The sequence below is a fragment of the Rana temporaria genome, chromosome 9, assembly GCF_905171775.1.
Source record: "Rana temporaria chromosome 9, aRanTem1.1, whole genome shotgun sequence".
Classification (NCBI taxonomy): Eukaryota; Metazoa; Chordata; class Amphibia; order Anura; family Ranidae; genus Rana; species Rana temporaria.
Genome location: NC_053497.1, coordinates 120,802,862 through 120,817,749, shown reverse-complemented (window position 1 = coordinate 120,817,749; position 14,888 = coordinate 120,802,862). Strand labels below are relative to the sequence as shown.

Below are 14,888 nucleotides of genomic sequence, written 5' to 3'. Positions count from 1 at the left end.
GTCATGCTTTTTAGCGCATTTTAAAAGTGACGGCCTATTGATTTAAATGGGCTGCCTGTTGCACAAAAAATGCTTCAAAGACGTTCAAGTACCAGATTTTGGCGCCAAGCACATTTGGCAACAAGTGAAAAAATTCCGCCATTACCCGTGTTTGGGGTGCCATTAAGACACAATAGCGCTGCAAGCGCAATGCGTGCTTTGGCACATTTCCCTGTCGCCAAGGTGTGCATGCAGCCTAAAGGTCTAGATGAGAAAGTCACCCCCTTCTCCTCCTCTTTGTAGAAGGAATAGCATTGTAATGTTAATATTTGTTAAGTAAATACACACAGCGAGTCCACGGCTGCCATGAGTCTCAAAAATCTCCTTAGCTCAGCAACAATGGACGAGTGGCTGCAATATTGCATCCGCTGCTGTTAACCCTTTGGAGGGACACGGCACAGAACTGGTTTTATTTAATGTGTTTTATTGTTTTTCAGAAATTGAAGAACAAAGTTTTTATCGGTGAATAAAGTTGAACAGATCCAACAAAGGTTGTGTGTGGATTGTTTATTCAGTCATTAAAGCCGGATAGTAGTACCCGGACGGGGTAAGAAATGTTATAGTACATCGCTATATTAAAGCTGGACTCCAGGAAAACAAAGAGTCCCCTCTTGCAGTGTGGGCACAGACTCACTGAAAGGGTTATCTCCTTGTTTCTGTCTATATCAATGGTCAACAACCCTGTCCTCAGGGCCCACTAACAGGCCAGGTTTGCAAGATAACTGAAAAACATCACAGGTGATATCATTTGCTGCTCAGTGACTGCAGTATTCTAGTCTGCATCTCCCCAAGGTAATACATAAAACCTGGCCTGTTAGTGGGCCCCCGAGGACAGGGTTGATGACCACTGGTCTAGACTCTAGAGGACTGGGTACAGTAGATTTAGGATGTCAAAAAAAGGGTTAAAATCCTGCGCTTATCCTACTCTCCTGGTGAAGGGAAGTGTGACTATTGAAATAAGAAATATAGGGGGCGCTGTGCCAATTATTTAAAGTGATTACATTTTATTTTGTTTCACTCGTGAAAACAGTTCATGTCATATTCATATCTATTATAAGTCCTAGATACAAATGCTATGATGAACTCAGTCCCAATATAGTAAACCAAAATGACTAAAATTCAATAATGAAAGTAACTGCAAAAAAAAAAAAATGGTGAATGAAATATAGGGGGCGCCCCCCCTGAAGACGTAATTTACGAAACGTACATCGGCGGCGTTACCTGGTCACGTTATTCCCATGTCATATCCGGCCATCTGGTTGTCTCTGGCGATCGGTGAAGCACACGCCGTTCACGGAGGTAGACACGGAATAGGATTCATCTCTCCCTGCTTTTGACTTACACGCCAGCAGCCCCAGTGCTGGATAGGCACCTTTTAATGCAAGAAGCCATTTGGCTAATGTTTTTAACCACTTGCCGCCCGCTAATGACAGATTGACGGCGGCAAAGTGGTTGTCTAATCCTGACTAGATGTCATATGACGTCCTCAGGATATTGAGCCGCTGCGCGCCCCCGGGGGCGCGCATCGCGGCGATCGTTGTTGCGGGGTGTCAGTCTGACACCCCGCAACACCGATCTAGGTAAAGTGTCTCTCACGGAGACACTTAACCACGTGATCAGCCGTGTCCAATCACGGCTGATCACGATGTAAACAGGAAGAGCCGTTGATGTCTGACAGACGCGAATAGAGAGCCGATCGGCGGCTCTCTTGACAGGGGGGGTTCGCGCTGATTGTTTATCAGCGCAGCCCCCCCCCTCGGATCACCACACTGGACCACCAGGGAATAAAAAAAAAAAAATGGGCAAAAAAAAAAAAAAGTAAACGGGCACTGATTGGCAACATGGATCCATCAGTGCCACCCCACAGTGTCCATCAGTGCCACCCCACAGTGCCAATCCGTGCCCAGTGCCCACCTATCAGTGCCCATCAGTGCCACCCATAAGTACCCATCAGTGCCCATATGTGCCGCCTATGAGTGCCCATATGTGCCGCCTATGAGTGCCCTTCAGTGCCGCCCATGAGTGCCCATCCGTGCCGCCCATGAGTGCCCATCAGTGCCGCATACCAGCGCCCATCAGTGCCGCATACCAGTGCCACCTCATCGGTGCCCATCAGTACTACCTTATCGGTGCCCATCAGTGCCACCTCATCAGTGCCGCCATATCAGTGCCCGTAATTGAAAGAGAAAACTTACTTATTTACAAAAAAATTAAAAGAAAAAAATTAAAACTTAATTTTTTTTCAAAATTTTCAGTCTTTTTTTAGTTGTTGTGCAAAAAAAAAAAAAAAAAAAAAATCGCAGAGGTGATCAAATACCACTAAAAGAAAGCTCTATTTGTGGGGAAAAAAGGTACAATTTTGTTTGGGTACAGTGTAGCATGACCGTGCAATTGTCATTCAAAGTGCGACAGCGCTGAAAATTGGCTTGGGCGGGAAGGTGCGTAAGTGCCCTGTATGGAAGTGGTTAATTTTTTTTTTAAATAAAAAAGCAATATTATACTATGGATGTCCTATTTCTTGCATTCATATACCCCGTCTGCAACTTTGAGGAGGCAGGTTCCAGAGTACATCTCCAGACTGTACTGACATGCTAGCAGGCAGTAAACTGCACAAGCGATAATTGACTTTCTTTTTCACTAAAGGAGTCAATTACATCTTGTAAGCAGATCTCCATACCAATCACTTTTGGGTGTCGCTATGTTTGGTGAAAGATTCTGAATAGGAACATAGGAATCACCACTTTCCTCTGCAAAAACTTTCATCATTGGACTTTATTGCTATATTTCATTTACCATTTTTTTTTTTGCTGTTACTTTCGTTATTGGATTTTATTGTCATTTTGGTTTACTATATTGGGACGGAGTTCATCATAGCATTTGTATCTAGGACTTATAATAGATATGAATATCACATGAACTATTTTCACAAGTGAAAAAATAAAATAAAAATGTAATCACTTTAAATAATTGGCACAGCGCCCCCTATAGCAGCGTATTTATATTGTGACACATTTTTTGGCACAGTTTTATTATTTTGTTACAAAGTGTGACTATTGAAATGGAGAAATCAAACACATAAATAAATGAAAATATGTAGATGGCAAAAAGCTGCAACCCAAAAAGGTCCGAACCCCTACTATAAGCATAGATAATTAAAAGAAACAGGTGCGCTAATCATAATAAGAATATTCACAGTGCAAAAATACACACAACTAAAAAATGTAAGAGCATAAAGTCAACTCCTGAAAAACAAGTGTATAAACAAAAAAAACAAAAAATTATGAAATGACTCATAAAGTGAAAAATATACGATTCAGTTCATAAAAGGTGCATATAAAGATGTCCAAGTGGCAAACCCTTATACAAAAGGGAAATGTGTGAACCAAGTATGTGAAAAACATTTGTGCTCTTCAGCCCTGGTTCACACTGGGTACGATTTGGAACGATTTGAGATGCGAATTGACATGTCAAATCGCATCTCAAATCGGCAGCAATTGTCGGCAATGGCACTGTCCTTATCAGTGCGACGCGCATCTGCGATTTCAAAAGTAGTTCCTGTACTACTTTTTGCGATTTCGGGCCGCGATTTACATTAAATTGCGGCCGAAATCGCGGCAAAATCGCAGCCGCGAAATCACGGTAAAATCGCGCATTTTACCGCGATTTTGAATTCGCAGCAGTGTGAACCTAGGCTCAAGGAAATTGGGTGAACCAAATATAAGGCAACTTCAGTGCTCTTCAAAAACACAAAGGGGCAGATCCACGTACATCGGCGCATTAATGCGCCGGGCGTAGCGTATCTAAGATACACTACGCCGCTGTAACCTACTTTTTTTGGTTTGAATCCTCAACGAATTCGCGCCGTAAGTTACGGTGGCGTAGTGTATCTTTTGCGGCGTAAGGGCGCGGAATTCAAATGGAAGTGATAGGGGCATGTTTTATGTAAATACGTTGTGACCCGACGTAAACAACGTATTTTTTTAACTGCGCATGCGCCGTCAATGGGGGTATCCCAGTGCGCATGCTCGAAATTAACCCGGAACCAGCCAATGTTTACGACGGTGACGTCATTCTACGCAAATCCCTATTCGCAAACGACATAAAAAAAATCTAAATTGTACGCGGGAACGATGGCCATACTTAACATTGAGTACGCCTCAGAACAGCAGCTTTAACTATACGCCGGAAAAAGCCGAACGCAAACGACGTAAAAAAATGCGCCGGGCCGACGTACGTTCGTGGATCGCCGTAACTAGCTAATTTGCATACTCGACGCGGATTTCGACGGGAACGCCACCTAGCGGGCGCCGAAAAATTGCAGCTTAGATCCGACGGCGTACTAAGAGGTACGCCTGTTGGAACGATCTCAGATGCCGTCGTATCTTGTTTTGTGAATACAAAACAAAGATACGACGCGGGAAATTTAAAAAAACACCGGCGTATCAGTAGATACGCCGGCGTAATCCTTTTGTGGATCTGCCCCAAAGACTTTAATATCCCATCACCACATAGATTCACTTCTTACCAGATAGCAGTAGTTTCAAGCATTAGATAATAATCCCACCATGCTCCAACGCACTGGGCTGTAAAAACGAACCAAATTCCAGATGACAGCAGTATCAGACACTGGACGATGATCCCATCAGGCTCCAACACCTTCAGCTGTAAAAGTGGACTCAATGGATGGTTTTTCAATAGACGCCGGTATCTTTGGAAAAGCTGATATCCAATCTGGCAGCTCAAGGATAAATCCCAGAGCATAAGGGACGGCCTCATAGTGCAATATGTTTCAACAAAAGGGTTCATTAAAACAGCACACTAAAAACTGACATCAAGGCAACCAAACATCAGCAAAAATAAATGCACATAAAAAACAGAGCGGTGGTTTGCACCAGCCACCTCAAAACGGTTAGACGTCTCACAATGGGCTCCACCCAACTAGTTTCTCTGTAATAGGCTTCAGCTGGGAAAGGAGACTCAGCAGATCTAGGGCTTGTATACATTTTTGGTTGGGGAGGTGGTAAAAATACGTTTTGGTAAGGGCTCTTTCACACTGAGCGCCTGTACAGGTCCATCTGTCAGTTTTTTTTGCGGACCTGTACGGGCGCTCCGTGCTCCTCTATGGAGCCACGGATGTCAGCGGTGACATGCCCGCTGACATCCGACCCGCTCCGATCCGCCAAAGTGTGACGGAGAAAAACCTACTTTTCCTTCCGTCTGGCGGATTGGATCGGGTGAACACGGACATACGGTCCGTGTTCATCCGATCCCCCCATAGGGGAGAGCGGAGAAAAGACAGGGCGGTCCCTGCACAGTGTGCGGGGACCGCCCTGTCATCCGCCGGCTCAGCGGGGATCAACGGGGCAATCCCCGCTGATCCGCCCAGTGTGAAAGAGGCCTAAAACACACATTAATAAAAAAGCGTTTTTATTGCCCCCAAACTGCAAAAGTCCACCTGCAAAGTGCCACACATTCAAGTGAATGCATGTAGTTATGGCACAGTGGTGCCAAGTTTATGGTGTTAACCACTAGCCGACCGGCGGCAGGTCGGCTCGGCTGCGCAAAATCACTTAGCTATACGTCATTTCGCATTACAGCCATTAGGGGCGCGTGCCCGGCGGGCGCGATCACCGCCGGGCACCCACGATCACTCGTTACAGAGCGAGAACCAAGAGCTGTGTGTGTAAACACACAGCTCCCGGTCCTGTCAGGGGGAGAAATGCCTGATCGTCTGTTCATACAATGTATGAACAGCGACCTGTCATTTCCCCTAGTCAGTCCCACCCCCCTTCAGTTAGAACACACCCGGGGAACATAATTAACCCCTTCCTCGCCCACTAGTGTTATCCCCTTCCCTGCCAGTGGCATTTTTACAGTAATCAATGCATTTTATATAGCACTGTAGCTATAAGAATGCCAATCGTCCCAAAAATGTGTCAAAAGTGTCCGCCATAAGGTCGCAGTACCGATAAAAATCGCTGGTCGCCGCCATTACTGGTCAAAAAAAAATAATAATAAAAATGCCATAAAACTATGCCCTATTTTGTAGACGCTATAATTTTTGCGCAAACCAATCAATAAACGCTTATTGCGTTTTTTTTTTACGAAAAATATGTAGAAGAATACGTATCGGCCTAAACTGAGGAAAAATATTTTTTTTTATATATTTTTTGGGGATATTTATTATAGCAAAAAGTAAAAAATATTATTTTTTTTTTCAAAATTCAAAATTGTCGCTCCCGAGGTTCCACTTTATTTTATTTAAGTAATTCAGGGATTGTGAGGGAGAATGCTGCTCACATATTGCCCACTGTTTAATGACCTTAGAACTGAAGCAGACAATTTCTTTAGGTTCCCTTGTTCTAGCAGAAGAGTTCTCTATGCTAACTTTGCAAGCAAGTCATATGTATGTGCCCAAAGCTGGGAAAACACAGATGTGAACTACATCCATAGGAAACTATGTTAAATGGACTGTAGTGTGTTTCTGGAAAACTAAAAACGCACAAAAAAAATGCATAGGTGTGAACCAGGCCTAAAGGGAAACATGAAAACATGGCCTGTTGGGGGTACTTGTGGACTGAGGTCAAGAACCACTGGCATATATGTCACATGCAGTCCTAGTGCACCCTCTGCTGTCCAGTTACTCAACTGCATGTGGCAATGACAAGTCCATAATTGCAGGCACACAACCTTTGGCACCAAAAGTAATACTAGGATCACCTGTTAAAAACTTTTTTTTTTTACTGGTCCTGACTTGGCTTGGATGGTGTGTAAAAATCTTATATGAGATGCATTTCTACTGATGATGGGGAAATATGAGAAGAATATCTATACAGGGAAAAGCTGCCTCTCTGCTTCTACTGTCTTAATGAGTGAGTAATTTGTATAACGCTACAAATGCAATGTGTCCAATTTAGTCCAGATCCTTCAGAAGAGGTGGGTCTTAAGTTTTTTCCTGAAGGTCTGAGTCTATAAGGACATACCTTGTGAAATAGGCTACATTTACACAGGCAGTTTGGCCCATCAGCATCAGATTCTGGTGTTTTCAGGATACATCCTATCAAAATCTATGACAGGCTAAAATATGCCACAGCTGGACACATTCTGAATGCTGAACAGAGCAGTACTCACTTTTAGGGCCGTATGTGTTCAGGAAATCTACACTCAGGGCATACATACCTGAACACATATGGTGCTAAATGTGAGAACCGCTTGGTACAATATCTAGCCTGTGGGAAGGTACAGTGTAGAGCGGCGGCAGGAAACACTCAACGTCTAGACGCAGTAACGGAACTGTATTGTAATTAATGTTGAAACAAACACAACTACCCATCGGGAAGTCCACTCTACCCTGTGCATTCACAGGTTGTCGCAGCAGACAGTGTAACAGCAGGTCTCTGGATGCTTCAAAAGCATCTGTTTGGAGGGATAGGATGCAGCCTGGCCAGTCTGTGCCATACGGGGAGGTTTCCAAGAAGGATAGCGTGTCCTAGCTCTTTCTCCTCATGGTGATACATACCACACCATACCGCTAAGGCGAACCGATACACATACCTACCATTGATATAGTCTTATAAGACCCGTCTAATCATTTATTGTTCTTTTATTTATTATTTTTCATCGGCAGGTGTCGAGTTTTCGTATGTATGTGTTTACTCAGTGTGTATGCACATATACGCATTTATGTGTGCATATGTACGTCCTCTTGTATGTGCGCATGGATTATTCCATTCGTTCATCTCGATACCGTTTTACAATTTCTTTGACTAGTCATATGTATTATACTCCTATATTTACAATATATCATCATTATATCATTGTATATTTATATTTATATTTTGTATACAATTTTTGGAATTTATTACAGTAATTGTTATGCATATTTCATATGGATTTTATCATAATTCGATTTTTATTTGTATTTTTTATTATTATTTTTGGAACTTGGACATTTATTCTTGTGAACATATGTGTGTGCATATATATGTTTTTATATATTTTTTATAGAAACTTCCCCCTCTTACGGTATATGGGTACCATTTACTGATATGGACATTAAGAATTCACACACAATTTGTTTATTCATATTTATTGTTGTGTCTATGTTGAACTATCTTTGGATTAATCAATTGTTCAGTGTCTGGCCGATCCATATTATTTTTGGCTGACTGGTGACTGCTAGGTGTGCTGGCGCTTGTTGTCCCACGGCCAGCTCGGACACATAAATAGCACTATACCAGCACTATAATGTTAGGCCTGTAGAAGGAGCTGATTCTCTGAGCACGTAGCTTTGTTTGCCCAGCCGTTCTTTCCTAAGCGTTTCTCTGCTTCCTGTGACGTCTTTTCCCTGCATTTAAGGCCGGCCCAGGCAGACTTTCCGCTGGCCACAGGACAGATCGTGGCTCTCTCGACATCTGCCATACCCGTGGATGCTCATCTCGGATGCCGGACTACATCTACACATGCCCATACAGATGAGCATGTCTTTATCTTGCTTCCTGTAAGTGCATTACTTACCATGCTAATAAACTGTATCTAACATACTACACTCAGGTGGCACTTCCTGTGTCTCCCCACCTGCTCATCAGGAACCTCTCCTTGCTGTTAATACTGTACCTGTCAAATAGGTGACCTGTCCCTACACAAACCATACATGAAAGTGCTTCAAACCTGGGAGCCCAGGTCTTAAATAGGTTCTGCCTAACCCAAGATGGCCACCAGAGTCACATGGGGTGACACTAGCCAATCGGATAGCTCCCCCAGTGACCCAGGAAACCATAGAGGAACCATGTTCCTCTAGACTTCCCCTCCAACTGCAATACCGCTGTGGTTTAATGCCACCTGCAGTGGAGAAAATAGGTTGCACCTGCCTTCAAGCTGCTGTGTATTTCAGCCTGTTATAGATTATGTCGGGTTGCTCTCAGAACTCAAAAATGCCAGGATTTGAGACTGAAGGCCAAACTTCCCATGTGCATGAGACCCACAGGTAAACTAGGTCTGTGCATGACTGAATGCTGCAGATGGCCAGATCACTAAGCCTATGATCTCTACAAAGCACTCAAAATGACAATTTGGAGGGGCTGGCACATTGCACAAACACTTGTTATAAAATATAAAAAATTTACATTTTGTAATTTCACATCATTAAAATGTACCTTTCCAATGCTTCCATTTCACTTTTTGTCCACGATGGTTTTCTTGATTGTCAAAGAACTCAAATTGTGTACACTGTACAGGACATCCCCAGAAATGTCATATTCTTCAATGACTCAAATCATTTAGAAATCTGTGTTTTATTTTTCATAAAAGAGATGCACACTATAGGATTGTCAAAGGCTGCTTTTATGACAACACCAGGGCTGCTCGGGGGGTGTAATAAAAGCAGATCCTCTGACTTAACAGCCAGTTCCAAAAGCATAATGGCAAGACCATAGGTGTGCGCAGTCTATTGCATTAGGGTGTGCACCCCAAAGTTCAAACACACTGGTATACATACACACACTCTAAATAAATGAAAAAATGTTGTAGGGCAGTGAGCGTTGTCAGTAGAGCAATGGTATTTTTTAGATATGTGTGGTTTGTTTTGATCAGAATTAAAATTCGGACAAATTTTCGTTATTTGAAAATTCGGGTTGCATCCCAACTAGAACGGTACCAAATGTAAACGAATCCGAAATAACGAAATTCTAATTCGGACGAAATTCTAATTCAAATTGTTTTCTACTAGTTTTTGAATGTTTTTCGAATTCGAATAATTTTCCAATTTCCAAAGAGAATAAAATAGAATAGAAAATAAAGGAATAGAATAGAAAAATATATATATATTCTATTTTATTCTTTTTGGAAATTGGAAAACTATTCGAAATTGAAATTCGAAAACTACTTGAAAATGATTCAAAAACTAATAAGATTAAACTAATCCCGAAAACAAATTAAACAAATTTACGTAAATAACGAATCGAAACGAAATGTAACAAAACCAATGTTTTCGTTCTGCACATGTCTAGTAGTTTTTAATTTTTGTTATTTTATTTTATTATTTTTTATTTTATTGTTTTACAATTTTATTTGGGTGAAATATCAGCAGGTTGAATCTGCACTGCACAGCGTGATTAGGGTATGCCCAGGCACACCTGGCACACCCCCTGCGCACGCCTATGGGCAAGACTTGCTTTAGTATACTGTGTATATAGAACAGGAGAAGGTAAGAATCTGCAATGAAATTGCCAAACTGCTTACAATGTATATGGATCATGTGGATGGGATGCTTCATTTTAATTCATTTAATTTTTATATATATATATATATATATATATATATATATATACCTTCACATAATCACTTTAATTAATAGGGCAAAATTATATTTTTTATGCTTTATTTGTTTTTTACTTTTTTTATTTTATTGCCATAACAGGGGGCAGTAGCCCTTGGTTTACTTTCCGGCAGCAGAAACTAGGCTACTATCACTACTGGCGCTTTGCACTTCCTCTCTTCCTCTCTTGCTGTTAAGAAAAAATCTTGTCTAAACCTATTTTAAGATTAAACTTGCTTCGTCCTCCCATTCTAAGCTCTATAATAACTACCCTGTAAACTAAAGGAAATATGTGTATACTTACCTAATCTAAGGGCACCCCAGTCCAGTCATGTGAATGGCTTTCAGTGCTTGTTTCAGGAGAGAGGAAAGGCAGTGACAACAGTTGCGATGCTTGGGTGGTGATGTCACTATTGGGCATTCGTTGTCCACTGTCCCTCCTCTCCCCTAAATCCGGCGCTGGGAGCCAGTCACATGACTGGTCCGGAGTGCTCTTATGCCGCGTAACATCCTAAGATGCATTTGTACTGGACTGGATTGCCTTACTGTCAGATATGGGATACTCTTTGTTCTCCAGAAATCTTGAAGAAGGGTGGTGATGCGTGAAGACGAGAGTTAGGTACTGTAGGTGTTTAACTTTTTTTTGCAGGTACATTTTTTTCCCCTTATAAATAATAATGATTTTTTTTGCAGAGGGGAGGTACACCCTGTTCTAATAAGTTGACCTTGCATTTTGGTGCAAGGTCCCACATCAAAGACAGCCAACTGTTGCTCCCCAGTGTCTCCACTATATGGTCATATTGTGAACACAGACATCATACAAGTGTTCAGTTGGGGGATGTATATATTCTCCTGAGGACCACGTGGACACTGGGTGAACCCAGAGTCTGCTTTGAGGTTGGGGTTCCTTCCTAAAAGTTGGCATCTGCGATCCGTTTATCCACTTTGAGTCGTCAGACAAGTAGATGTGACTTGCCACTAGGATGTCACACGCTCCAATGATCTGCCCAATAAGTAGATCCATCGGTTCCGGTTAGAGTTCCGGCAAGAAGGTTTATGTGATGACCCATACAGTTACTGTTTTACGTCTGGTTTCAGCATTCCATTCTATGGATATTTGAATGGACATTTATGTGGACTTATTTACTGTTATTTTCACTTTTGCTGCACTTTGATGCCAGTCCCATTTAGTGTTTATTCACGGATATATATAAACCAAAAACAAAAATGTTATATATTGCAACTTACCAGTCCTCAGATAAGGTGGCTTCATTTTTTTTCTTATTTCATGCTTTTAGTCTATTTATATTTCACCTGGTGATTCTACCAGTAACACACTTCTAGCCCTAGGATGACAACCAATCTATATCAGGGCAATAGAAAAAAGATAGGACTATGGAACCCCACCCCTCTCCCATTGTCAATAGCATAGAGGGGTGTAGTCCTTGGAGAACAATCTAGTTGATAAGTCAGCACAGGATGTTATCAGCTCACAACATTTCCTGCATTATCAACAGGTGTGTTTTTGAACTTAGCAAACAAATTAAAAAAAATACAATTAAAAAATAAAATACACGCATATAAAACAGGCGAAAAGGGAACAAATAAGAGAAGTTCATTGTTAGGGTTTGCATATACTTTAATGAACAATGGTTTCCCCTCTGTATAGGAATTAGAAAATGTATCTTCCAGATATGGTCGCGCAAATTCATTATGAGATTGGAAGTTGATGCTTTCTTCTAATTAGCTGGCTCTGTGCCTTCGGCAATAGGCAGACTCCCTCTGATCTCAAAGTCGATCAATGTGGAAAAACAAGATATTGCACCTCAGTGAAAGGGACTGTGATGATCAAGAAGAACAGTCTTCAATTGTCAGTGAGTAACATGATCCTGTGTCACTGTATGAGTCCACGCCAACAGAATGAGTAAATATTGTTACTAGGAGCAATGCGAACACAGAGCTGACGAGCAAGTCATTAATACTGTACAGCCTACTCTGGCCCAACACTCTTTACACAAGAACAATCCCTGTTTAAGCAGAGCTATAAACAATTGGATGACAGCAGGGACACCTGAGCATTCAGAGCCGGTACACGGGACAGAAAGCATCTACAGTCACGTTCCAAAGGAACGCACAGCCCCATGGCCTGAAATTTTGCACAAACGCTTTCATCTTTCCTCTACAGGTATAGTAGCCTGCTACAATGTTTTTTTCTGATGCATAAAAGATATTGGGGCCTGGACTACAGGCCAACTTTTTAAAACAATTCTCTAAGATTGTGTCATCTCTGCCTTCATAGGAACTCATCTTTGCTATTGTACATTAAAACTTAATTCATCTACGCTATTTTGGATTTCACAAGGATTGGTCTTCAATCACACATTGAACTAATAATGCTCCTTTTGACTTATATATTCAGCTATGTTCTCCTGTTGGGATCTGTATCCCGTTTGACTTTGTAAAACCAACTTGAGTTTAAAGAACAAAGACGGATATTGCCTGTTCTCAGACTGTCCATTTTTGTTTCAAGCATGGAACAGGAATATCAAGTTCCGGAATGCCCAATTTGCTTTGGATCCTATGATAATGTGTTCAAAACACCTCTTCTGTTGCCTTGCAAACACACTTTCTGCATGGAGTGTTTGTCCAAGCTTTGCGTTTTTCAGAAAGAGATGGAAAGTTTTTGCTGTCCCATCTGCAGGGCTAAGGTCACTATCCCACAAGGGGGCGTCCCACAGCTACCCCCCAACATGGACATTGTCTCCCGTTACCCGCCATGGATGAATCAGCTGCAGAAAGTGTGGATAGAAGGGTCTAAACTTTGTTGGAAGAAAGATAATGGGGAGACCCACGTCGGCAGTACCAGAAACTCTTTGTCTCACTTCCCACAAGGGCAAGAGGAAAATGTAATTATAACAGTCTTTCTACTGGGACCTGCTCAGCCCAGCTTTTCTCAGCCACAGAACCTGACTACAGTTAATCGACAGCCACACTACCATCGCTGCAACCTCATGCTAAGGAATTATGGTTGCCTCTTGTGGATCTTCACCTGCTGTATTCTTTTACTGTTTTTTGTTGTGTTTTTTCCAACATATCTACGTGTTTAAATCATATACGTAACATGTGTACACATGGCAACGGGACAACCTTCAGCCATTCCTCACCAATATGACCTCATTAAGAATTTGCTTGAAGTTCAATCCATCCAAAACTGGTATTTGATCTGTGGTGGATCCTGGGGGGCTAATCTACCCATCCACCATTGCTGGTCCTTCCCCTTATGGAATCTCTCTCTTTCCTCTCCACATTGTTAATAAAGTTCGAAAAGTGGGTGGAGTTGGAAACTTAAGTTCAAGTTTTCCCTCCACTCAAGTCCCGAAGAGATATAAATCCATTAAGCATCAGTCTCATTGGCATCTACCCTACACTGAAATTCTAGCTTGGTTTGGACTAACCCTTTAAATAATAATTACATTTAAATGACAATCATCTAAATGGAATTGTAAGAACAACCATTGGAAATTGTTTCAAGACACAGTATAATAAATCCTAACATCAGACTTTTTATTTTTATTTTAGATAGTGTGAAGGACAGTTACAAATTTCTGTTGGAAAAAAAAATTCTGTTGCATTCTTATTTTTTTTATAACCCCTTTGGGGAACTTTTGCTTCATTTCTCGTTCTTGTGACATCTGTACAAGAAAAAAACATTGTCAGTTCTTACCTTTGTTCAAGCTACTAAAAATGTGGTTATGATTTGTCTGTGTCCCCAATGGAAGATTTAGTATTACTTCCTGTCCTGACAGGAAGAGAGGGAAATGCTCCCCAATAGTGACACAGTCAGGAATAAAAACAGGACAGAAGCTTAATCCTTTCTCACTCTATCCATGGTAAAAAAAAATGAAATGTCTTTGCGGGCATTTGGGTTTACCAGAAAAAAAGTGTAGCAAGAAGCAATATTTTCCCATATACAGCTTACATTCTGCCTAGTAGAATTCTGACATCAGCCAAGTTCCAACTTTTTTATACCAAATATTGTAGTCAGAAGGATAAAATGTTATGTCAGACATCCAATTAAAGGCACTTGTCACACTGTAACCTAAAGAATTTTAATTTCAGGTTTATTGGTTATTTAACTTTAAATACGAATCTCCAATATTCTAATAATGGATAACATTCTAACCATGAACAAAGTAAAGAAAGTATTTTACATTCTTGTCAATTATTTTTAACAATGTCTGTTTCTTAATATGTTGTTTTTTTTTTACTTTGATTTAAATTTATAAATAACACTGAAATTCTGCGTATACCTGGTTAATCTATGAGTGATTTAATTGTTTTTATTGGTGAAACATAAGCTGCTTGCTACCTATAGTATGACACGGACTACTGCTTTTCAGTTGCATTTCAGGCTTTTAATGGGTTAATCTACCCAAAAGTGAAATTTAGAATTTAGATGGAGGGTGTCTTGGATGGTCCAACGGTACCATGATTTCCAGCCCTGTTCCTGTCTGCTCAGGAATTTTCAGTGCAT

At 41.2% G+C, this 14,888-nt stretch overlaps 2 protein-coding genes across 3 annotated transcripts in view; one reads left to right on the top strand and one right to left on the bottom strand.

Annotated features, from left to right (window-relative positions):
- Positions 1-4,925, bottom strand: part of RNF183 (ring finger protein 183) — a 33,179-nt gene extending 28,254 nt beyond the window's left edge. Inside the window, exon 1 of the mRNA XM_040324321.1 lies at positions 4,565-4,925. The gene's annotated coding sequence lies outside the window, so the exon portion shown is untranslated. The remainder of the gene's footprint in view (positions 1-4,564) is intronic.
- Positions 4,926-12,242: 7,317 nt separating this feature from the next.
- On the top strand, positions 12,243-13,914 carry LOC120913957 (RING finger protein 223-like). Of its 2 annotated transcripts, none has more exons than XM_040324319.1 (2): positions 12,243-12,539; positions 12,885-13,914. In XM_040324319.1, exon 2 carries the CDS (start codon positions 12,886-12,888, stop codon positions 13,459-13,461), a length of 576 nt encoding a protein of 191 aa, XP_040180253.1. In that variant the 5' UTR covers positions 12,243-12,539; position 12,885; the 3' UTR covers positions 13,462-13,914. The 2 variants fall into 2 exon arrangements, with proteins under 2 accessions (XP_040180253.1, XP_040180252.1); XM_040324318.1 differs by having other exon boundaries at positions 12,247-12,539; positions 12,654-13,914.
- Positions 13,915-14,888: the final 974 nt, after the last annotated feature.